This window comes from Elaeis guineensis, chromosome 12, assembly GCF_000442705.2.
Source record: "Elaeis guineensis isolate ETL-2024a chromosome 12, EG11, whole genome shotgun sequence".
Taxonomy (NCBI): Eukaryota; Viridiplantae; Streptophyta; class Magnoliopsida; order Arecales; family Arecaceae; genus Elaeis; species Elaeis guineensis.
This window is the reverse complement of record NC_026004.2, coordinates 13,933,651-13,950,523: the sequence shown is the minus strand read 5'-3', so window position 1 is coordinate 13,950,523 and position 16,873 is coordinate 13,933,651. Positions and strand designations below refer to the sequence as shown.

Genomic DNA, 16,873 nt, shown 5'->3' with positions numbered 1-16,873 from the left:
TTAATATCATATTAATATAATATGAATATTTTAATATTATATTAATATAATATAAATATTTTAATATAATAAATTTATTAATATAGATATAAATATTATATTATATTAATATAAATATTATATTAACATTAATAAAAATATTATATTAATGTAATATTAAAATATAATAAATATTAATATTATATTTATATAAATATTAGAATAATATTAATATAATATTATATTACTATTCAGTATTTCATCCTAACCATCCATTGATATTTTACTAAATTTTAGCTATGGATCTTAAAAGGATATTTAAAAAAAAAAATCCCACCACTTCTCATGTTACGGGAAGTGTCAAAACCCATCTTCTCCATAAATTTTTATTTTTCATGAAATATAAAAAGTGACTTCCTATGAAAAATATTTTTTCCACTCTCTCTTTTTTTAAAACTTCAACCAAATAAAATTTTTTTTATATATTTTAAAAAATATTTCTTCTTCCTTTTACTTTTCGTCAACCAAACAAGTCCATAACGATGATACTTCCATCATCAGCTACATACTCCTATTTTTGTAAAAGGAGAAACCTAGTTAGGATGTAATTTTTCTTAAGAGGTGAGCACATGCATAGAATGATGGGTAGCTCAGTACTTCATAATGTCGATGGATGCCTTAGGTGAAGGACTCTGAAAAAATGCTAAATGTTATCTATCTCATAAATAACATGGATATAAACTTCAATTTCAAAATGATGTCAAATATGCTTGATGTGAGAGTTTGAACTCTCTGGTCACAAGCATACGCTTAATAACAAGATTGAGCTCGACTGGCAATGTTAAAAAGCATGTCTTCAACCGGCATTTTGGTTCAAGCTTGACTTGCTTTTAAAATTACCCTAAGATCAAACCACTATTTTAAATTGAGCTGTAGTGGAATTGCCCATAAAATCTTTGGAGTTAGTGTAGGCCTATTTCACCTATCACAATATATTATTAAGAAGGCCATCAACTTGACAATCGAGTAGTTTAATGATTTGATGAAGGCACAAGCGTAGTCCCTTGTCATTTACGAGGTATAGTTGCTCGAAGATTCACCAATTTTGTTTATAGGGAAATAGTCTTGTTTATTACATAATTTTTTTTTAATTTTTTATTCGTCATGAAATACAGATGTGCTTGCACTAGTCAAAAATGCAGTTTATTTTATCCATAATAAATAGATGTAATATAATATATATATATATATATATATATATATATATATATATATATATATATATGAAAGTAGAAAGTGAGAGAAAATGAAGTAGTCAAATAAGTTATCCATGTCAGCAATAAATTTTCATCCATAAATGCCATGTAGATCAAAATTAATTTTTCATGTGCTACATATCAGGATTCTCCTATCTAACAATGTTTTCAGTATTAAATGCAAGTATTATGTCATTAATGGATGGCATTGAAATCTACTTATGTCTATTTAATTAGGTGATTAAAATATGCTGTTATTGATCTTCGAATGGACATGCTCTTACTATTAATCTAGAATATTTTTTAATAAATTATTTTTTATCATATAATTAATGATGTGATTTTATAATCAGCAATGTGTGGGATAAAAAACTAGTATACTTTTATATTGGATGCTCGTGCATTGGAAATGAAAAAGATAAATTTGACTATTGAGAATGCAAAAGTTGTAAATAGAAAAAAATGAGGTATAATTCTAATAAAAGCTTCAACTTTGAAAAGCTTTAATTAATTAGAACGATGCTAGAGATATATATTTGAATAAAAGCAACACAAAAACATAGCTATCAGATCAAAACAATGGAAACAAATGTAGAGGAGATGATATTGTATCATCCTTCTAGTATTTTACACCATTTTTAAGAAATATTTTTTATAAATTAATAAAAATAATTACTACCAGACATTAAAAAAATGATTAAAATAGACATAAAATACGCACGATAAGAAAAATATAACGAACAGTCTCGAGAACATTGATCCAAGGGTTGAGAATTGAAACTAAAGAGATGAAGCTCCAGGCAACTTAGAGCTAGGTTGCCATTTTTGGTTTTTTTTTTTAAAAAAATAACTAGGTTACTGTTTTTTGAATACCGAACAACGGCTCGGGAGGCCTGCTTCCATGGGATATCGGCCGTTACGGACATATGAGATATCGGGTTTGGCATTCCGGTATATATCATTGATTCAGGGTCTCGCCGTACATCTCGCCGGTCAGCCCCTTTTGCCTTCCTCCCCAAGCCTGCTCTACCGTCGTCTCTCTTTTTAGTTCCACCGCCAGCCGCCACCAATATCGGAGCTCAGAGGTAACAGAGAGAGAACGAAACCGACTTAAAGAATCATCTTTAAGGTACCCAAAGAAACGCTAGGGGAGAAGAAGAAGAGAAGGCATCACCATCGCCATGGCCAGATATGACCGCGCCATCACTGTCTTCTCTCCTGACGGTCACCTCTTCCAGGTGGAATACGCCCTCGAGGCCGTCCGCAAGGGCAACGCAGCCGTGGGCGTCCGCGGCACCGACGCCATCGTTCTCGGCGTCGAGAAGAAGGCCACCCCCAAGCTCCAAGATTCCAGGTCCCTCCCCATTTCTCAAAACCTATTCTTCCCTCAGGGTTGGAGTTAGGGTTAGGGTTTTGGTTTTGATCTACTTTTCCTCTTCTTCTTACAGATCGGTGAGGAAGATCGTGAGCCTGGACAACCACATCGCGTTGGCCTGCGCTGGACTCAAGGCCGACGCCCGGGTGCTCATCAACCGGGCCCGCATCGAGTGCCAGAGCCACCGCCTCACGGTGGAAGACCCCGTCACCGTCGAGTACATCACCCGCTACATCGCTGGGCTGCAGCAGAAGTTCACCCAGAGTGGCGGTGTAAGGCCCTTCGGCCTCTCAACCCTCATCATCGGCTTCGATCCCTACACCGGGGTGCCCGCCCTCTACCAGACGGATCCCTCGGGTACCTTCTCAGCCTGGAAGGCCAATGCCACCGGGAGGAACTCCAACTCTATGAGGGAGTTCTTGGAGAAGAATTACAAGGAGACTTCTGGGCAGGAGACAGTGAAGCTGGCAATCCGAGCACTGCTTGAGGTAAAGTAGTGGCATTTGCTGTGTTTATTGGATCTTCTTTTGCTTTGAATGGTCAGATTTTCCCTCTTTGAATTGCTTAAACATGTCTGCATAGTAATATTTGATCAAACATTTTGTTATCTTGATGGAAGGTGCGTTAACAGATTCTTTTGGTCTATTTCTTCCTCTTTTCAAGTTCCTAATTGCTCTCGACACGCTTCCCTCCAAGAATAGAAACCATATTCTGGCATTAGGCATTACTGATAGGTGATTAAGGGCACTTGATGACTTTGAATTATTTTAGTGATAACAAGAACGCATCAAGTTATACTGAATTCTATTTGCTACCTGCGGAGAGATCTGTCTTTTGAGACATTTGCACCCAAAATCTAGGATTATTTATCAGGCATTAGTTTGCTGTATGTTATCATTTAATGCTAAATATTTCAAACCCAAGTGGTGTTCATGTTTGGTATCAATGCTTTCCTACTTTAATTTGTGGCCTCTTATTTCTCCTCAGTTAAGTATATATTTCGTCAACTATAATTTGGAACATTGAAAATAAAAGGTGATTTAACAGTATGCTAAATTAGATATATGGAAGAAAGCTTTAGAGATTAATGGCTTAAAAATCAATAGAAAAATAGAGGACATGGAATGTAATTTTTGTGAAGATAAGATGCCACTTAAGACTGTTGGACAATAGATCCCACAAAATGACATGTTTTATGATTTGGGATCTATTGTGTAAAAATAGTGGGGGATGTATGAAGATGTATGCATACGAATTAAAGCTAGTTGGATGGAGACATGCTTTGGTGTTTTATGTGATCGATGTATTCCTTGATGACTTAAAGAAGAATCTTTGTAAAAAAACAATAAAGTTTACAATGTTGTATCACTTACAATGTCGGGCAACAAAAAGGGTTCAGGATAAACAAGTCGAGTGTAGTAATAATCAAAGTTTTAAATCTTGTGGGATGGGGCTGTCGCAGTTTGTCCGTGAAACGGGATATGCTGCCATCCCATCTCGTTTTGATACTTAGAACAGAGGATGTCCTAAGACATGCCAATCAGGATATTGGGACAATGATGGGATGGTCTTGCCTTGATGCTCTGGATAGTACTCCGTTCCGGTGTATCGCCGGATGCCCTATCGGGATTTGAGATCATGGTAGCAATAAGAATTTTAAGATGGGAGTATTGTAAAGTAGACAAGCTGAGTTGCAAAATGAGTATAGGCATGACCAATGAAAATTTATGGGGCTGCAATTAGAGGAGGTACTTTTGCTGAAGATGTTGAAGGAGGGGAATGTCTAAGGTTAACATAAATGGAAGTTATGAAAAAGAATATGGAAAAAGTTTAAAATAACGTCATATGTGGCCTTAATTAAGAATTCTCAGATAGTTTCAGAAATGAGCACATTAGATTTCTTATTCGAGTTGTATGAATTAGAATAAAGTGATAGAGAGTCAATTGGGATGGATAGGCATGACCAATGAAAATTTATGGGGCTCGAGTTAGAAGAGTACTTTAATTCATACTGAAGATGTTGGAGGAGGGGAAGGTCTAGGTTAACATTGATGGAAGTTGTGAGAAAGAATATTAAAAAAAGTTTAAAATAGCATCATATGTGGCCCTAATTAGGGATTCTTGACACATGACCATTTGTAACTTAAATCGCGAATAGTTGGGATAAGGCTTGATGGTTATGGTTGTGAAAATGAGAGGCGCATGTGAACTGAAACCATTGCTAGTCACAGTAGTTCCTTTGGGTCCTTGATAATAGGACTATGCATTACTATTACAAATTAGTAATCTTACTATGAGCAATCTCTATGCCAAAACTGTAGTAGGTTCCTGTAACATAGAAATACATCTTTTATCCTCAAATTAGAGGATGGGATTTTGCCTTAAGCTTATTGAAGGTTACCAGTGCTTTTTTCATTGAAGCAAGGGAGGGTTGCATGTAATGCATCAAATTGGCCTTCTAGAATTTCACTTTAGTTCCTTGAAATCTTGTCAAATGGAGACAGCTAAGTTTTAATAAATTCTTTGTGTTTGATTAACATAGATTCAATGCTCTATAGGATGTGCCTCAAGAAAATGTCATTCATAAGCTTTTGATGTTTCCTTGTTTAGGTTTTGGAAAATAAAAAATTTACGAATTAGTGCTTGATGAGAAAATGTCACAAATTACTCTTCACATTGGGAAGATTAAGTACTTTTGGCTTTTTACATTTTTTTTTTATCTGCATGAGAAACTGAGTAAATTATTATAAAGAATGCTGCCTACTATTGTTTGGAATACTGAACCCTAAAGCAAATGAAGAGGTTAGTGGCCTATAACCAATTTTGTATTGGCTTTTGTATTTCAAGTGTATTTTAGCAGTCCTACATCTGAATAGAAGATTGAACCTGTTTTCAGTTTTCTGGCGGATCATAAAAGGTGGATAAACTTCTACATAGAGGCCTTATATATGAATGTTGATGTATGGTTATTCGGACTTGATACAGTTTTTAGATCATGCTCAAAACATGCTTAATCTTGGTGTTGCTAGTATAAGTTTGAAAGTTTTGGTATTTGAAAATAATTCTAGATGGTTCTTCGGTAATATCATTTGTACTAGAGTGGTTGGCTATGAAAAGTACTGGAACTTTTGTCTAGAAAAAAGATGCAAATGAGAACAATATATTGTCAGAGTTGAAGAGCAAATGCTTATTTTACTTAAATTGAAAAATTGAAAGTGCAAAGGGGGAAGATGTGGAATAGAGCTTTGAATTTCAGTTATCAATTTGCTTAATTTGCCAATATTTGAAGAAATTTGAATGGGAAAGCATGGAGGTGATGTTGCCCAACATGGATGTTGTGAGTCATTGTTTTGGATTGTTCCCTTGTAAATTATGCAAATAGTTTAAAATCTGAGAGTGGCCATTATGAAATACTGAAGTCAATTATGTCTTCTGATTAGTATACAAAAATACTTGCGGAATTTGACATCCGAGTTAAGAGTTTTAAATATTGAATAGGGCAGTGAACTTGCCAGATTGAAGTGCTTATTTTAGAGTTTTTGCATTTTGAGCAGTTTGCTTGCTGTCTTTTGAGTATACTAGTGGCACTTGCAGGATCATGACTCTGATGTTGCATTAAAAAAATTGAATTGAGCTTATGTTGAATCTGTTTATGGAAGATCATTGACTCGATGATTTTAAGATTATGGAAAAAATTGAATAGAACTTATGACATTGTAAGCTCTTTATAATAAACATGGACTAGGTCAACAGAGTTTCATATATTGCATGACTTAGAGCCTTTTCTAGTTATGTAGTTTAGCAGTGGTGTATTCAATATATTCTTTTGCTTCTTATTTTATGTTTATGGTTTACTTTACTCTTATCCATTAATTTCATTGGAACCGTTTCAAATATATAACTGTTATGGTTTGCATTAACTGGTATTCAGCTATAGTTACAAATAATTGAATTGCACCAATTGTTGTCTAAGTGAAAATTTCTTTGTCTTCCATTCAATGCAGCTATATAAGAGTATGTAGATATAGCAACAAAGATCAAAGTCATTGTTTTTCTTTTTCTTTTTTTTTTTTTTTTTGAGTTATAATACATGCATTGCAGAGCTCCATGAGAACTTTGGTAGGCTTTTTGCACTGATAGACATGAAGCAAAGTTATCCTTATGAAGAGAAGTCCCCATCATCAGCTGAAGTTCAAAATTCCTATGTTGAGAATTTATAAGAGTATGGAGATGAATAAGCATCTCAAGCATTTGGCATCAAAGACAAATAAAAACATTTTTATGAAAATTTAACTTATAGGCATTCTGCCCCTAATGTGCACACCTAACAATAATTGTTGCATATAGTGCTGTACTCCTAAGCTTAGTCCCTAGGTTATTATGCTTATCGACTAACTTCAGAATTTATTTGGAATTTCACTCCTAAATCACTTCTTTGACCTACACCTGAACCTTGCTTGAGTAACTTAGGCCCCACTTGGCAGCGCCACCAGTTTCTCGATTTTAGTTTTTGTTTCCAAAAATACAGAAACTGAGGCATAAATGGCATTTGGTAACCCAGTTTCCATTTTTTTTTGCTTTTTGAAACTCTTTCTTAGTTTCTAGAAATTACTTAAACAAAAAAAAAAAAAAATCTGGGTCACTTTTTTTTTTTTATTTGAAAGCAAAAACCACACAAGGTCACCATCGTTGCCTTTGTCGCCAATGTAGCCAGCACACCTAGCGGCACTTTGCCGCTCTCTGTCACCCACTAGCTGCTGCCAGACATCCACCAGCCATCAACTACCACCATTGTCATCATTGCTGGCTGCCAGCACCACTGTTGCTGCAGCCAGCCGCTGCCGTTGCCACCAAACGCAAGTGATCACCAAACAAGTTTTAGGTTTCAGTTTTCAAAAAAAAAAAGAAAAAGAAAAAATTGGTTTTAGTTTTCATGAAAGCTGAAAACTGGAAGTGATGCCAACGCAACCTTAGCTTTTAATTACACTTATTTTAGAGGTGTTATGCATCAAAGATCCAAGGTTATGACAGTGTTTTGAAAGATGAGCCGTGGTGCAAGGTGCAGGCGAAGCCCACCCCAGTGCTTCACTTCTTCTGAGGTGGGGCCCCTTTAATTGGGTTCTGGAAAGGTGTTAAAGGCATGCACCTTTTCCGAAGCGCAGATGCACATCAAGGCATGCACCTTTTTCGAAGGGCAGATGCACGTTGAGGTGTGCCTTGCCAAATCCTAGAAGATGTGGGCATCTAAATTAACATTTGGTCATTGATGTACACCTGCTGATGTGTTAAAACAAAGGGCAAAACACAGGAATAAAGAAAGGAGGGATTTGCGCAGATGCTTCTTTCGCGATAAGTCTCCATCCATCTCTCCTCCTCCTTCCATGTCAGTCCATCAAAAACAGGGGACGCCCCTGCTTCTTCATCTTCTTCTTTATCTTCTTTTCTGCTGCTGCTGGCCATCCTTTTTTTCTTCTTTTTCCTTCTTTTTCTTCTTCTTCTTCTACCTTCTTGTTCTTCTAACTTCTTGTTCTTCTCCTCCTCCTCATCCTTTCTTTGTGTGCTGATCCATTAGAAATTAGGATGTCCCTGCTTCTTCATCTTCTTCTGTATCTTCTTTTCTTTTTCTTCTTCTTCCTTTCTGCCGATGTTTCTACTGGCCATCCTTCTCTTCTTCTTCTCCTTCTTCTATATGCAATCCTTCAGAAATAGGGACAACTTTGCTTCTTTCTCTTCTTCATTTTCTTTTATTTTTCATCTTCTTTGCTGCTGGTGTTCCTACTCCTGCTTTTCTTCTTTTTCTTCTTCTTCTTCTTCTTTGCTGTTGTGGATCCATCAGAAATAGGAGATACCTGCTTCACTGTTGGCCCTGCTGGTGGTGCTCGTGCTGCTGCTCTTAATCCTCCTCCTTATCTTCTTCAGCTGCTGCAGTAGCCATGTTTTTGTCCATCAGAAGCAGGACAGAGGATAGCAGCTTTTGTTCTTCTTCTTCCTCCTCCTCCCCCCTCCTCCATGCTCATCAAAAGTGAGATTGATGTTTTTGGTATTAGAAATTAATCTAATTTGTGTATAAATCCTAATTTTAATGCTTCTTTTATTTGTATTTTATTCGTAAATTGATAATTTGTTGTTAAATATGTTTAAAATCATGTATTCACTATTATTTTTATGTTCATCGATGTTTTGATATTTTTGCACCTCACTTGGTCAAGGCATGTGCTGTGTGTTGTGCCTTGCACTTGCCATCTAGTCTCTTAGAGATGTTGCCATTTTGGTGTGCCTTGTGTCCAAGATTTGCAATATTGGTACCAAACCCCCTACTGTATCATGTTGGTACATGTTGGTATATATTTAGTACAGGAATCTGCTCGGCATAGTGAGACTTAGGACGCCCTCCATATGGAATCTCGGTTTCGTGTTGGCATGGAATGGTACACCGAGTACAAGGTGGTAGGTACTGGTACGGCAAGCCTTCCTTTTGCCTGTGAAAACTTTGAGTTGATGATGGATTATTTATTTAATCAATGAATGGAAACTTAGTTGTTGGTTATCCTAATTACAACATGTCAATTATGATGTCTCTTTGATGGTTTGAACAACAAAAAGGCATCCCTCTACCTTGAGCATTGGACTAAATTTGAATATTAGGGTTCCTGCTCCTTCCTACTACTTTCTTCGTTCTCTCCACTACATGATGCATGACACATTCTAAAGGTGACTATGTGTTCCATGCTTTTCTTAAACTAAATTATCTAAATCATACTTAAAGTCTATTGTCCCACTTTACTTTGAAGTAAATTGCACACAGCATGTACAGTACGCCACCACCTTTCCTATATCAAGCAGTTTTTGTGCTACTTCAACTCGCAATCAGACATTAGTGTTGATTGGGTTGAGATATATTCAGGCCAGGCCTACTTGCTATGATGGACTTGTTGGATGGTTCAAGCTTGGATTGGCTTGGTTGGGTCTAGATTCTCTAGCCTGAGCTTGGTATGCTCTCAATATTTAGGATGAAGATCAACTTGACCTGACCCAATCAACCTGGCAAATAGGTTGGTCCTTTCTATGGTCCCCATGGAGAGATACAAAGAGAGGGGGAGAGAATGAAGGACTAGATCAGGGGTATGAATGTTAATGTTGACAAGTTAAAAGAAAGGGGGAGGTAGATGAGGAGTATGAATGTATGAGTGTTGATGTGGCAAGTGGTGTCGGTGATGAGTACTAGTTGCAACATAAGAGAGTGGGGGATGGGGCCCTACATGCTTGATCTATCATTGGAAGTCAATCTTGTAGGTTCGAGGTTGGAGAAAAAATGAAGAGAGGGGAGAAGGTAGTGGCAGCAATGACACAATCATAGGGTGGGGGAGGGGGGAGAGAGTGGGACAAGTGAAAGTGGGGCCCATAGAAAGATGGGGCTAAATGGGGTTTGTGGTGGTGGTGGGATAGGATGCAGAAAGGGAGGTTAATTTGTTGGATTAGGATGGTTTATGAGGGATTATGTTATTTTATCCATTAGTCAAATAACATTGTGGTATCTAGTATAATGATGTTTAAATGTATAAACATATAATATTTATGGTATTTATGCATATTTAATATATATTTATTCATGTTTTGGTTGAGCTGGTTATATCAGTTTTGCTTTTCATCAGCCTATGCCCAATTTGAAATTTAGTTAGGCTTAAAATTCTTAGCATGGCATTCATAACATGAGATTGAGGATCTATCCGATGCTACATAATCATGAAATGAAGTCTAGCAATGTGTTGCATGCAGCCCCAAAACTTCAGTCAGTCATATTTACCTTGTGCTTATTCGCTATGGGTCATACGTTTCACTATGAACATAGTCTCATTCTTTGTTCAGAGTTTCTGAGTTAGGCTGAAATGGCGATATGTTGAAATCCAACATGAAATCCTCAAAAATTCATATTTTTTTGCTTTTCACCTATTTCTTGACATGCCATATCAATGTGTACTGCATCTTATCATTTGGAGACCTGAACAAGATGACTGGGTCTACCTGCTAGATCTGTCACATGTAGCCTTTGGTGGGTTCCCAGAAACTTGTTCGACCAGGGGGTCATCCAATTGAACAACCTGAATGAATTGTCCTGGTTTCCACCTGACTGGGTTGAAAGTGGAGATGATGAAATATAAATCAATGAATGGAGGGAGAAAGTTTAATAAGCCCTAGTTCTCAAGTTTCCAAAACTCTATCCATTCATCATCACTAGGTGTTGTTTGATTCCACATCTGGGACCTTCTTCCTCGTTGGTTGCTTCACTCTCCTCCTCTGTCCTCCTCTTCTTCCTCCTTTTCTTTTGTTTGGACTATGCAACCTGCAATCCTCTGGCACTGTAAAGGTGATTAGCCACTGCCCGCCGGCATCCAGTGGATCGAGAGTAAAGAGAGGGGCTGCTGCAAGGTGTGGGAAGAGGAGCGGCATGTGAGGCATCAAAGGGGATAACATATGGAACATCGAGGGTTTGAGAAATATCTATTTGTGAATATGTTAGCCTGATTGCTCCAAAGGTAAACTGCAGTTGAAATGCAGGCTTGTGACCCAGCCACCAACATGAGTTGGTTTGGGCTAGCAGGTTCCAAACAGTGTTTCATCTTCGTAAAATTTCATTATTGTAGTGGTTCTTGCTGCATCAATCTTCTCGCTGTATTCTGCTTTACTATTTGTAGTCAGTCTTGATTGGACGTATCTTCCAAGTGTTGAGGAATTTGATGATGCTCCAAAAGGTCTTTTTTCTGAAATGTCAAGTCATATTGTCTTTTGGTGAATTTGGAGTTCGACTATGAAGTTAAGGAACAATAACTAGAGTTCTTGACATGTCTCTTCCAATTGCTCTTGTCATGGTAAAGAGTCCCTACATATCTATCATTGGAAATGAAGATGCTCTCCCACCATTTGCCGTAAAAGATGTATCCAACAAGAGCCAAATGCCAAGCCATATACGTGGGTGGTAAGTGCATCAAAACTACTACCAACATGCTTTAGTAGAAACCAAATTGCCTAGACATCATATGGATTTTAGGTTTCAGCTATTATTTATTATTGACCTTTGATCCCATCCTCCAAGGAAGCATTCCTTCACCAATGAAGGTAAGGAATTCTAGCTAGTACCTTTGGAGAAGAGCTGATGTGGCTTATTTTTCAACTTGAGTTTGTTGGTATTCAACACAGCATTGGTGCAGCTTCCTGAGTTAATCAAATTAGTACAATTTTGGTTGCTGCACTGGGCTCTATTTTGTGATGTCCTACTACGCTGCCATTCTTCCTTTTTTTTTAAATTTTTTTGGCACGCCAATGGTAATGGAGACAAAGAATGATGCAATGATGTAATTTATCATCCTCATGGGTGTATTTTCTTCATCATTTTCTTCAAGTTTGGAAGCATACAATCTCGTTCGTCATTTGCTCTAGGCTAGCATTGTTGATGAGATTGAATTTGTTGGCAAAAGTTGCTAGCTGATTGGGACACTTGGGGAAGAAGTGGATGAACCTTTTGCAAGTGAATGATCCTTTTGCCTTTCTTCTTTTAACCACATATTTCTTATCTGGTTCCTCATTTTAACCAGACAACGTCAAAGCTGTCTTGCAGTGGTTATAGGAATTACAAAATTCCAACCAAACTAAGTACAGCATTCAGACTTAACCCATGAATAGCTTCACCGTGGAGGGCTGCTAAGGATTAGGGAGCCATCTACCTTTTCGTATCGCATAACTAAATACAGCTTGATGATTTCCTATTACTCTCCTTTTTTAAGTATCTTTTTCTTTCTTTTTTTGTTCCTACTGTTCTTATTTTCTGCATAGTATGCATACCCCTGCATAGTTTGTTCCCAAAGGTCTGATTATTCATTTATTTATTTATTTTTATTTTTTCAAATCACTTGACACTCTACCTTCAGTGGTCACCTGATCAACCCTGGATTCATTTACCTAAGACTCATTCCTCTTATGAGCCAAAAAGAAAATTTTATCCTTATACTTTTTAATCACTGAAAAATGTGTTTTGTCCTTTTTCTTCCCCTTAAGAGGATGGCAAGATAATTTTTTTCATCCAAAATCCGATTTTTCTTGATCCTAAGGTCCACCTGCACCTTTGCAGGCCAACCTCAAGTAGTACTGCATTTTATTTTCTGATACTGTTACAACAAGGCCCTTTGATGTACTTTTTTTGTCTGGCATTTTTTTTTTTGTGTTTCTTCTCCCAGCAAGTTAATATTCAAATTCATGATGGTCATTCTGAACACATGGGCCCTTATGGGTGCCTAGCTAGGACTAATAGAACATTATTTTGCTTTTTTTTTTTCCATGTCTCATGCACATATGATCACACAACACCAGAAAGCATTTGCAAGGTTTCATCCACTCTTAACTCTTCCACGTGCCTCTCCATTGTGAACTAAAATATCATTATGATTTGTTTCTTGTTTTAGTTGCACCCTTTTTTTTTTTTTCGAAAAACAGAAAACTTCAACTGGATTTTGATCCTTTGCCTCCAAGACTTAATCCTTGATTCTATTCCACATTGTCTTCTGATATATAACATTGAGTCTTCATGAATGACAACCATGACTAAATCTCCAATTGAATTCAGTTTTCACTTTATTTGCAGCAAGGACAGAGGGATATGCCTTGCATCAGTCATAAATGGAAAGTAGTCATTATTCTCTTTTTATGATAAACTCATATTAATCTCTAAGAATCTTCATATTATTGTCTTTGGCCCATGGCTTGCACCCAAAACAACATTCTCATTCTGACATGCTCTAAACTAGTTGCTGTTAATGGTTTTCGAATATATGTTAGGAAGAAAAAAAATCCAACCGAAGACTGGGCTGGGCAAATAACAGTTATTGCTTTTCTGATTATGCTTATTAATGGTTTCGAAGATGATCATGATAACATGATAATGGCATGATTGAGAGCTTGGATAGTTTAGTCGAATATTTCAGGTCCATAATTGTGCAATTTTGTGCATCACCTTTTCTATAATCAAAATCTCATTGAAGCTGACTAAATATACTGAGCTGTGATGGTAAAATTATCATGTCTTGATGCATTTTTTCTAATCAAATGAGCAGTGGTAGGCATGCATCAGTATCTTCCCTTACAAGCTTTTCCACTTTGTTCTCTAAATCCTTAATGTTACTACTAATTAAAATAACCATCTATCTTGTTTCAGTTATATCATCTTTTACCAAAACCATGCGATGCATTCTCCCAAGGCTCCCTAACATGACCGTTGCCCATATTGCACCTCTCATATTTGCTAATTTTGACTCCTTCCTTGAGAGTATTGTGTAAAATGTTATATGCAGCATATATTTTAAATTAACTTTCCGTGTCAGTTATATGTTGCCGTTATATTTCTCATCTTTACCTATGTTTGGTAACAATATACAACATCTTTATTTTATTTTATTTTTTCAAGGTTGTTGAGAGTGGAGGAAAGAACATAGAAATTGCTGTGATGACAAGAGAGACAGGTCTTCGTCAACTTGATGAAGCTGAAATTGATGCGATTGTTGCTGAAATTGAAGCGGAGAAAGCTGCAGCTGAGGCTGCTAAGAAGGCCCCATCCAAGGAAACTTGATGTTGGATGTTTTTGTGAAATCCAGGAGCCTTTTTGTTTTCCGTTGCTTGTTCTTTATATTCCAAAACCTTTTATTTTAGTTGTGTGCTGGATGCTGGGGTAAGATAGCAAACTCAAACTTTTTTCTAGTCAGGCCTGGTTTTCATGACTGACATTTTTATATATGACATACCAAAATATGTTGTCAATTCCTCCAGACATCTTGATCTGTTGTTAGTTTTGTGGTCATCTCCTAATTATTGAGCCAGGTTTGCTTCCCACCATATTAGTTTTTGTGAGAAAAAGAGTTGAGCTCCACCTACTTCATCAAGATTATTAAAGGAGCTCAAATAAATAGGAATGGAAGAATTAGACAGTACAAATACAATGTTGGGATGATATTTTTTGTGGCAACAGTACGTAAATAAAAGCTACTAAACACATCAAGAATGCAGCCTCATACCATCTGATGTTTGGAGGCCTTATTATTAAAAATATATTTAAAAGCATTATATTATTTCCTTCCATCTAGATTCTTCAGTACAAGGTACAAGCCAAGAACTTGAAGCATGGAAACTGATTGGTAGTCGGTCTATTTTGTGTTTTCCTAGTGTGGTTTGGCATGAACCTGGGATTCCATCTTTCATGTGTCTGGGTGCATGGGCAGTGGGTTATGATTGCAAAAGTAGGTTGCTGTCAAAACATGTCGGAAGTTGAATAAAAAGATGTGGTTCTGCTCATGGTTGGAACGGCACTTTGCATCGCTGTGGAGGATTTTCAGCAATCATTTGAGTTAGGTTGTATGAATATTGCGGTGGATGAATGCTGCAATCAACTGACAGATGCTTCTGAATGATCTTATTTGGCCGGAGTTGGACGGCATTACATTGGCCCCTGCATCAATCTCATCTACAGGAAAAGTCAGACAATCAATCTGAATAATGCTCCCGACAGAAGAATAATTGAAAGGCTGTGAAGTTGAAGGCCAAGCTTCTACCAACCATTGACCGACGTTACACTTCAATTAATATATGCCATACAAAGGAATTTCAGGAACTCCTTGTTTGGATCAATGCTTAAATGTTTGGCATGATGAGTGCTTGTATGCTGGGCATGAGCAGGCCGCTTTGTAGCCTGCCTTGCTATTAAAACCATTGGTTCTCATTTTTTTGTCCGTATCAATAAGCTTTATGGAACATGTTAAAGTGCTTTCTTCCTGCTAAAATAATGGGTGGTTCTTTGCAATCACGCAGCATTAGAACCTGATGCAAATTTGGTATGGCAATGAAGGGGTTTTCTTGTACTGGATCGAGGATGATTGAATTGGCTAGGAGATTTTGTTTTAAATTTTTGCCAAATAATCAAGAAAGGTCATTAAACTGACATGAGAAGAATATAAGTCAGCGCTGGAGAAGACTTAGCCCCCTTCATTTTTTTAGTACCATTCGTATGAGTTTGTCAATTTAGTGCCACAGCTTAGAACTAAGGTTCATTTATATGAACTTCCAAAGAAAGTCTGTTAGTCATTGTTGGTGGTTTCAAAAGAAAATTACTGGAAAACCAAAATGGTTCAATTTAGAAGATGATTCCACTCTTGTAATTCCAAAAGGTGAGGTGAACCGGACAAGGACAGAGATGAAAATAAGAAAATATCTCTTTGGGCGTGATAGATTTTAGCACTTTCTTCAACTATGCAATGGAGCAGAGAAGCGAGAGGAGAAAGAGAAAGTGACCCTCTCCTCCCCTGTTTGATTGTGTAGGAGAGCTTAACTTTCAAGACAAAAAAAGTCTTGGCAGAAAAAAAAGAATTTTGAGACGAGAAATTTCAAAAACGTACATGCCAAGTCCCATTTCTTTCAAGGACGAATTTGTTCTTTTGGATGTTGTTCAAAGGCACTGTCAAGAAATCGCTATCTTCTGCCATAATTTTTCCTTGCAAGGTATTTGCTGAGGTGAGCTTGTTGGGCTTGACTCAAGATTGGGACTGTAAATATCATCGGGTGCACGACTGACCTTCCACTGTTATGATCATTCTCATCATATCATGCACCATCTGCAACAATGGTGATACGTGTGCAAAATTTGGGTCGGCTCAATCAAGTGAATAATTATTCACAAAATCAAACATCCTAAGCATATGAGTATCTCTACTATATATATTATAAAGCAGACTCCCAGACTATCCTTTCAATATAATTGCTTGTCCCCTGAGGTGGGCCATGTAGTAAGCAAATTCTCTTTCAATGATGCATCCATCCTCATTCTATTTTTTTCCTCTCTTAAACAAGGAAACAAAAGAAGTGCATCAATAAGATAGTTGTGCATTTGTCGATATTGAATTAGATCCAGATTACATCCATCCCTCAGGCTTCTCATGTATGTTGCACTACTTACATGCAAAGGTCCTGAATCTAGCTATTGGAATTTAGACCTTCTCAATATATTTGCAGTTTAGTTTCAGATTTAAGCAAGTCTGAATCCTCAATAATAGTCAACGTAGGTAATTCTTATAGTTGGTAAGCTAAAATGCATAGGCTAAACCTGTAGCTTCGGGTATAAAATATTCTCTCAGATCAAGCATAGTTAATCAGTGCAAAAGCAAGGTTCAAGTTTTGACATGGTAGATATGAAACTAGTTGCAATATGGAGGAGCTCTCGCAACATATGGTG

At 37.0% G+C, this 16,873-nt stretch overlaps 1 protein-coding gene across 1 annotated transcript; it reads left to right on the top strand.

Annotated features, from left to right (window-relative positions):
• Nucleotides 1-2,223: 2,223 nt before the first annotated feature.
• Nucleotides 2,224-14,412, top strand: LOC105055087 (proteasome subunit alpha type-7). Its single transcript, XM_010936798.2, has 3 exons — nucleotides 2,224-2,589; nucleotides 2,684-3,098; nucleotides 14,063-14,412. The coding sequence occupies exons 1-3, from the start codon at nucleotides 2,417-2,419 to the stop codon at nucleotides 14,222-14,224; spliced, it is 750 nt and encodes a 249-aa protein (XP_010935100.1). The 5' UTR covers nucleotides 2,224-2,416; the 3' UTR covers nucleotides 14,225-14,412.
• The last annotated feature ends 2,461 nt before the right edge of the window (nucleotides 14,413-16,873 follow it).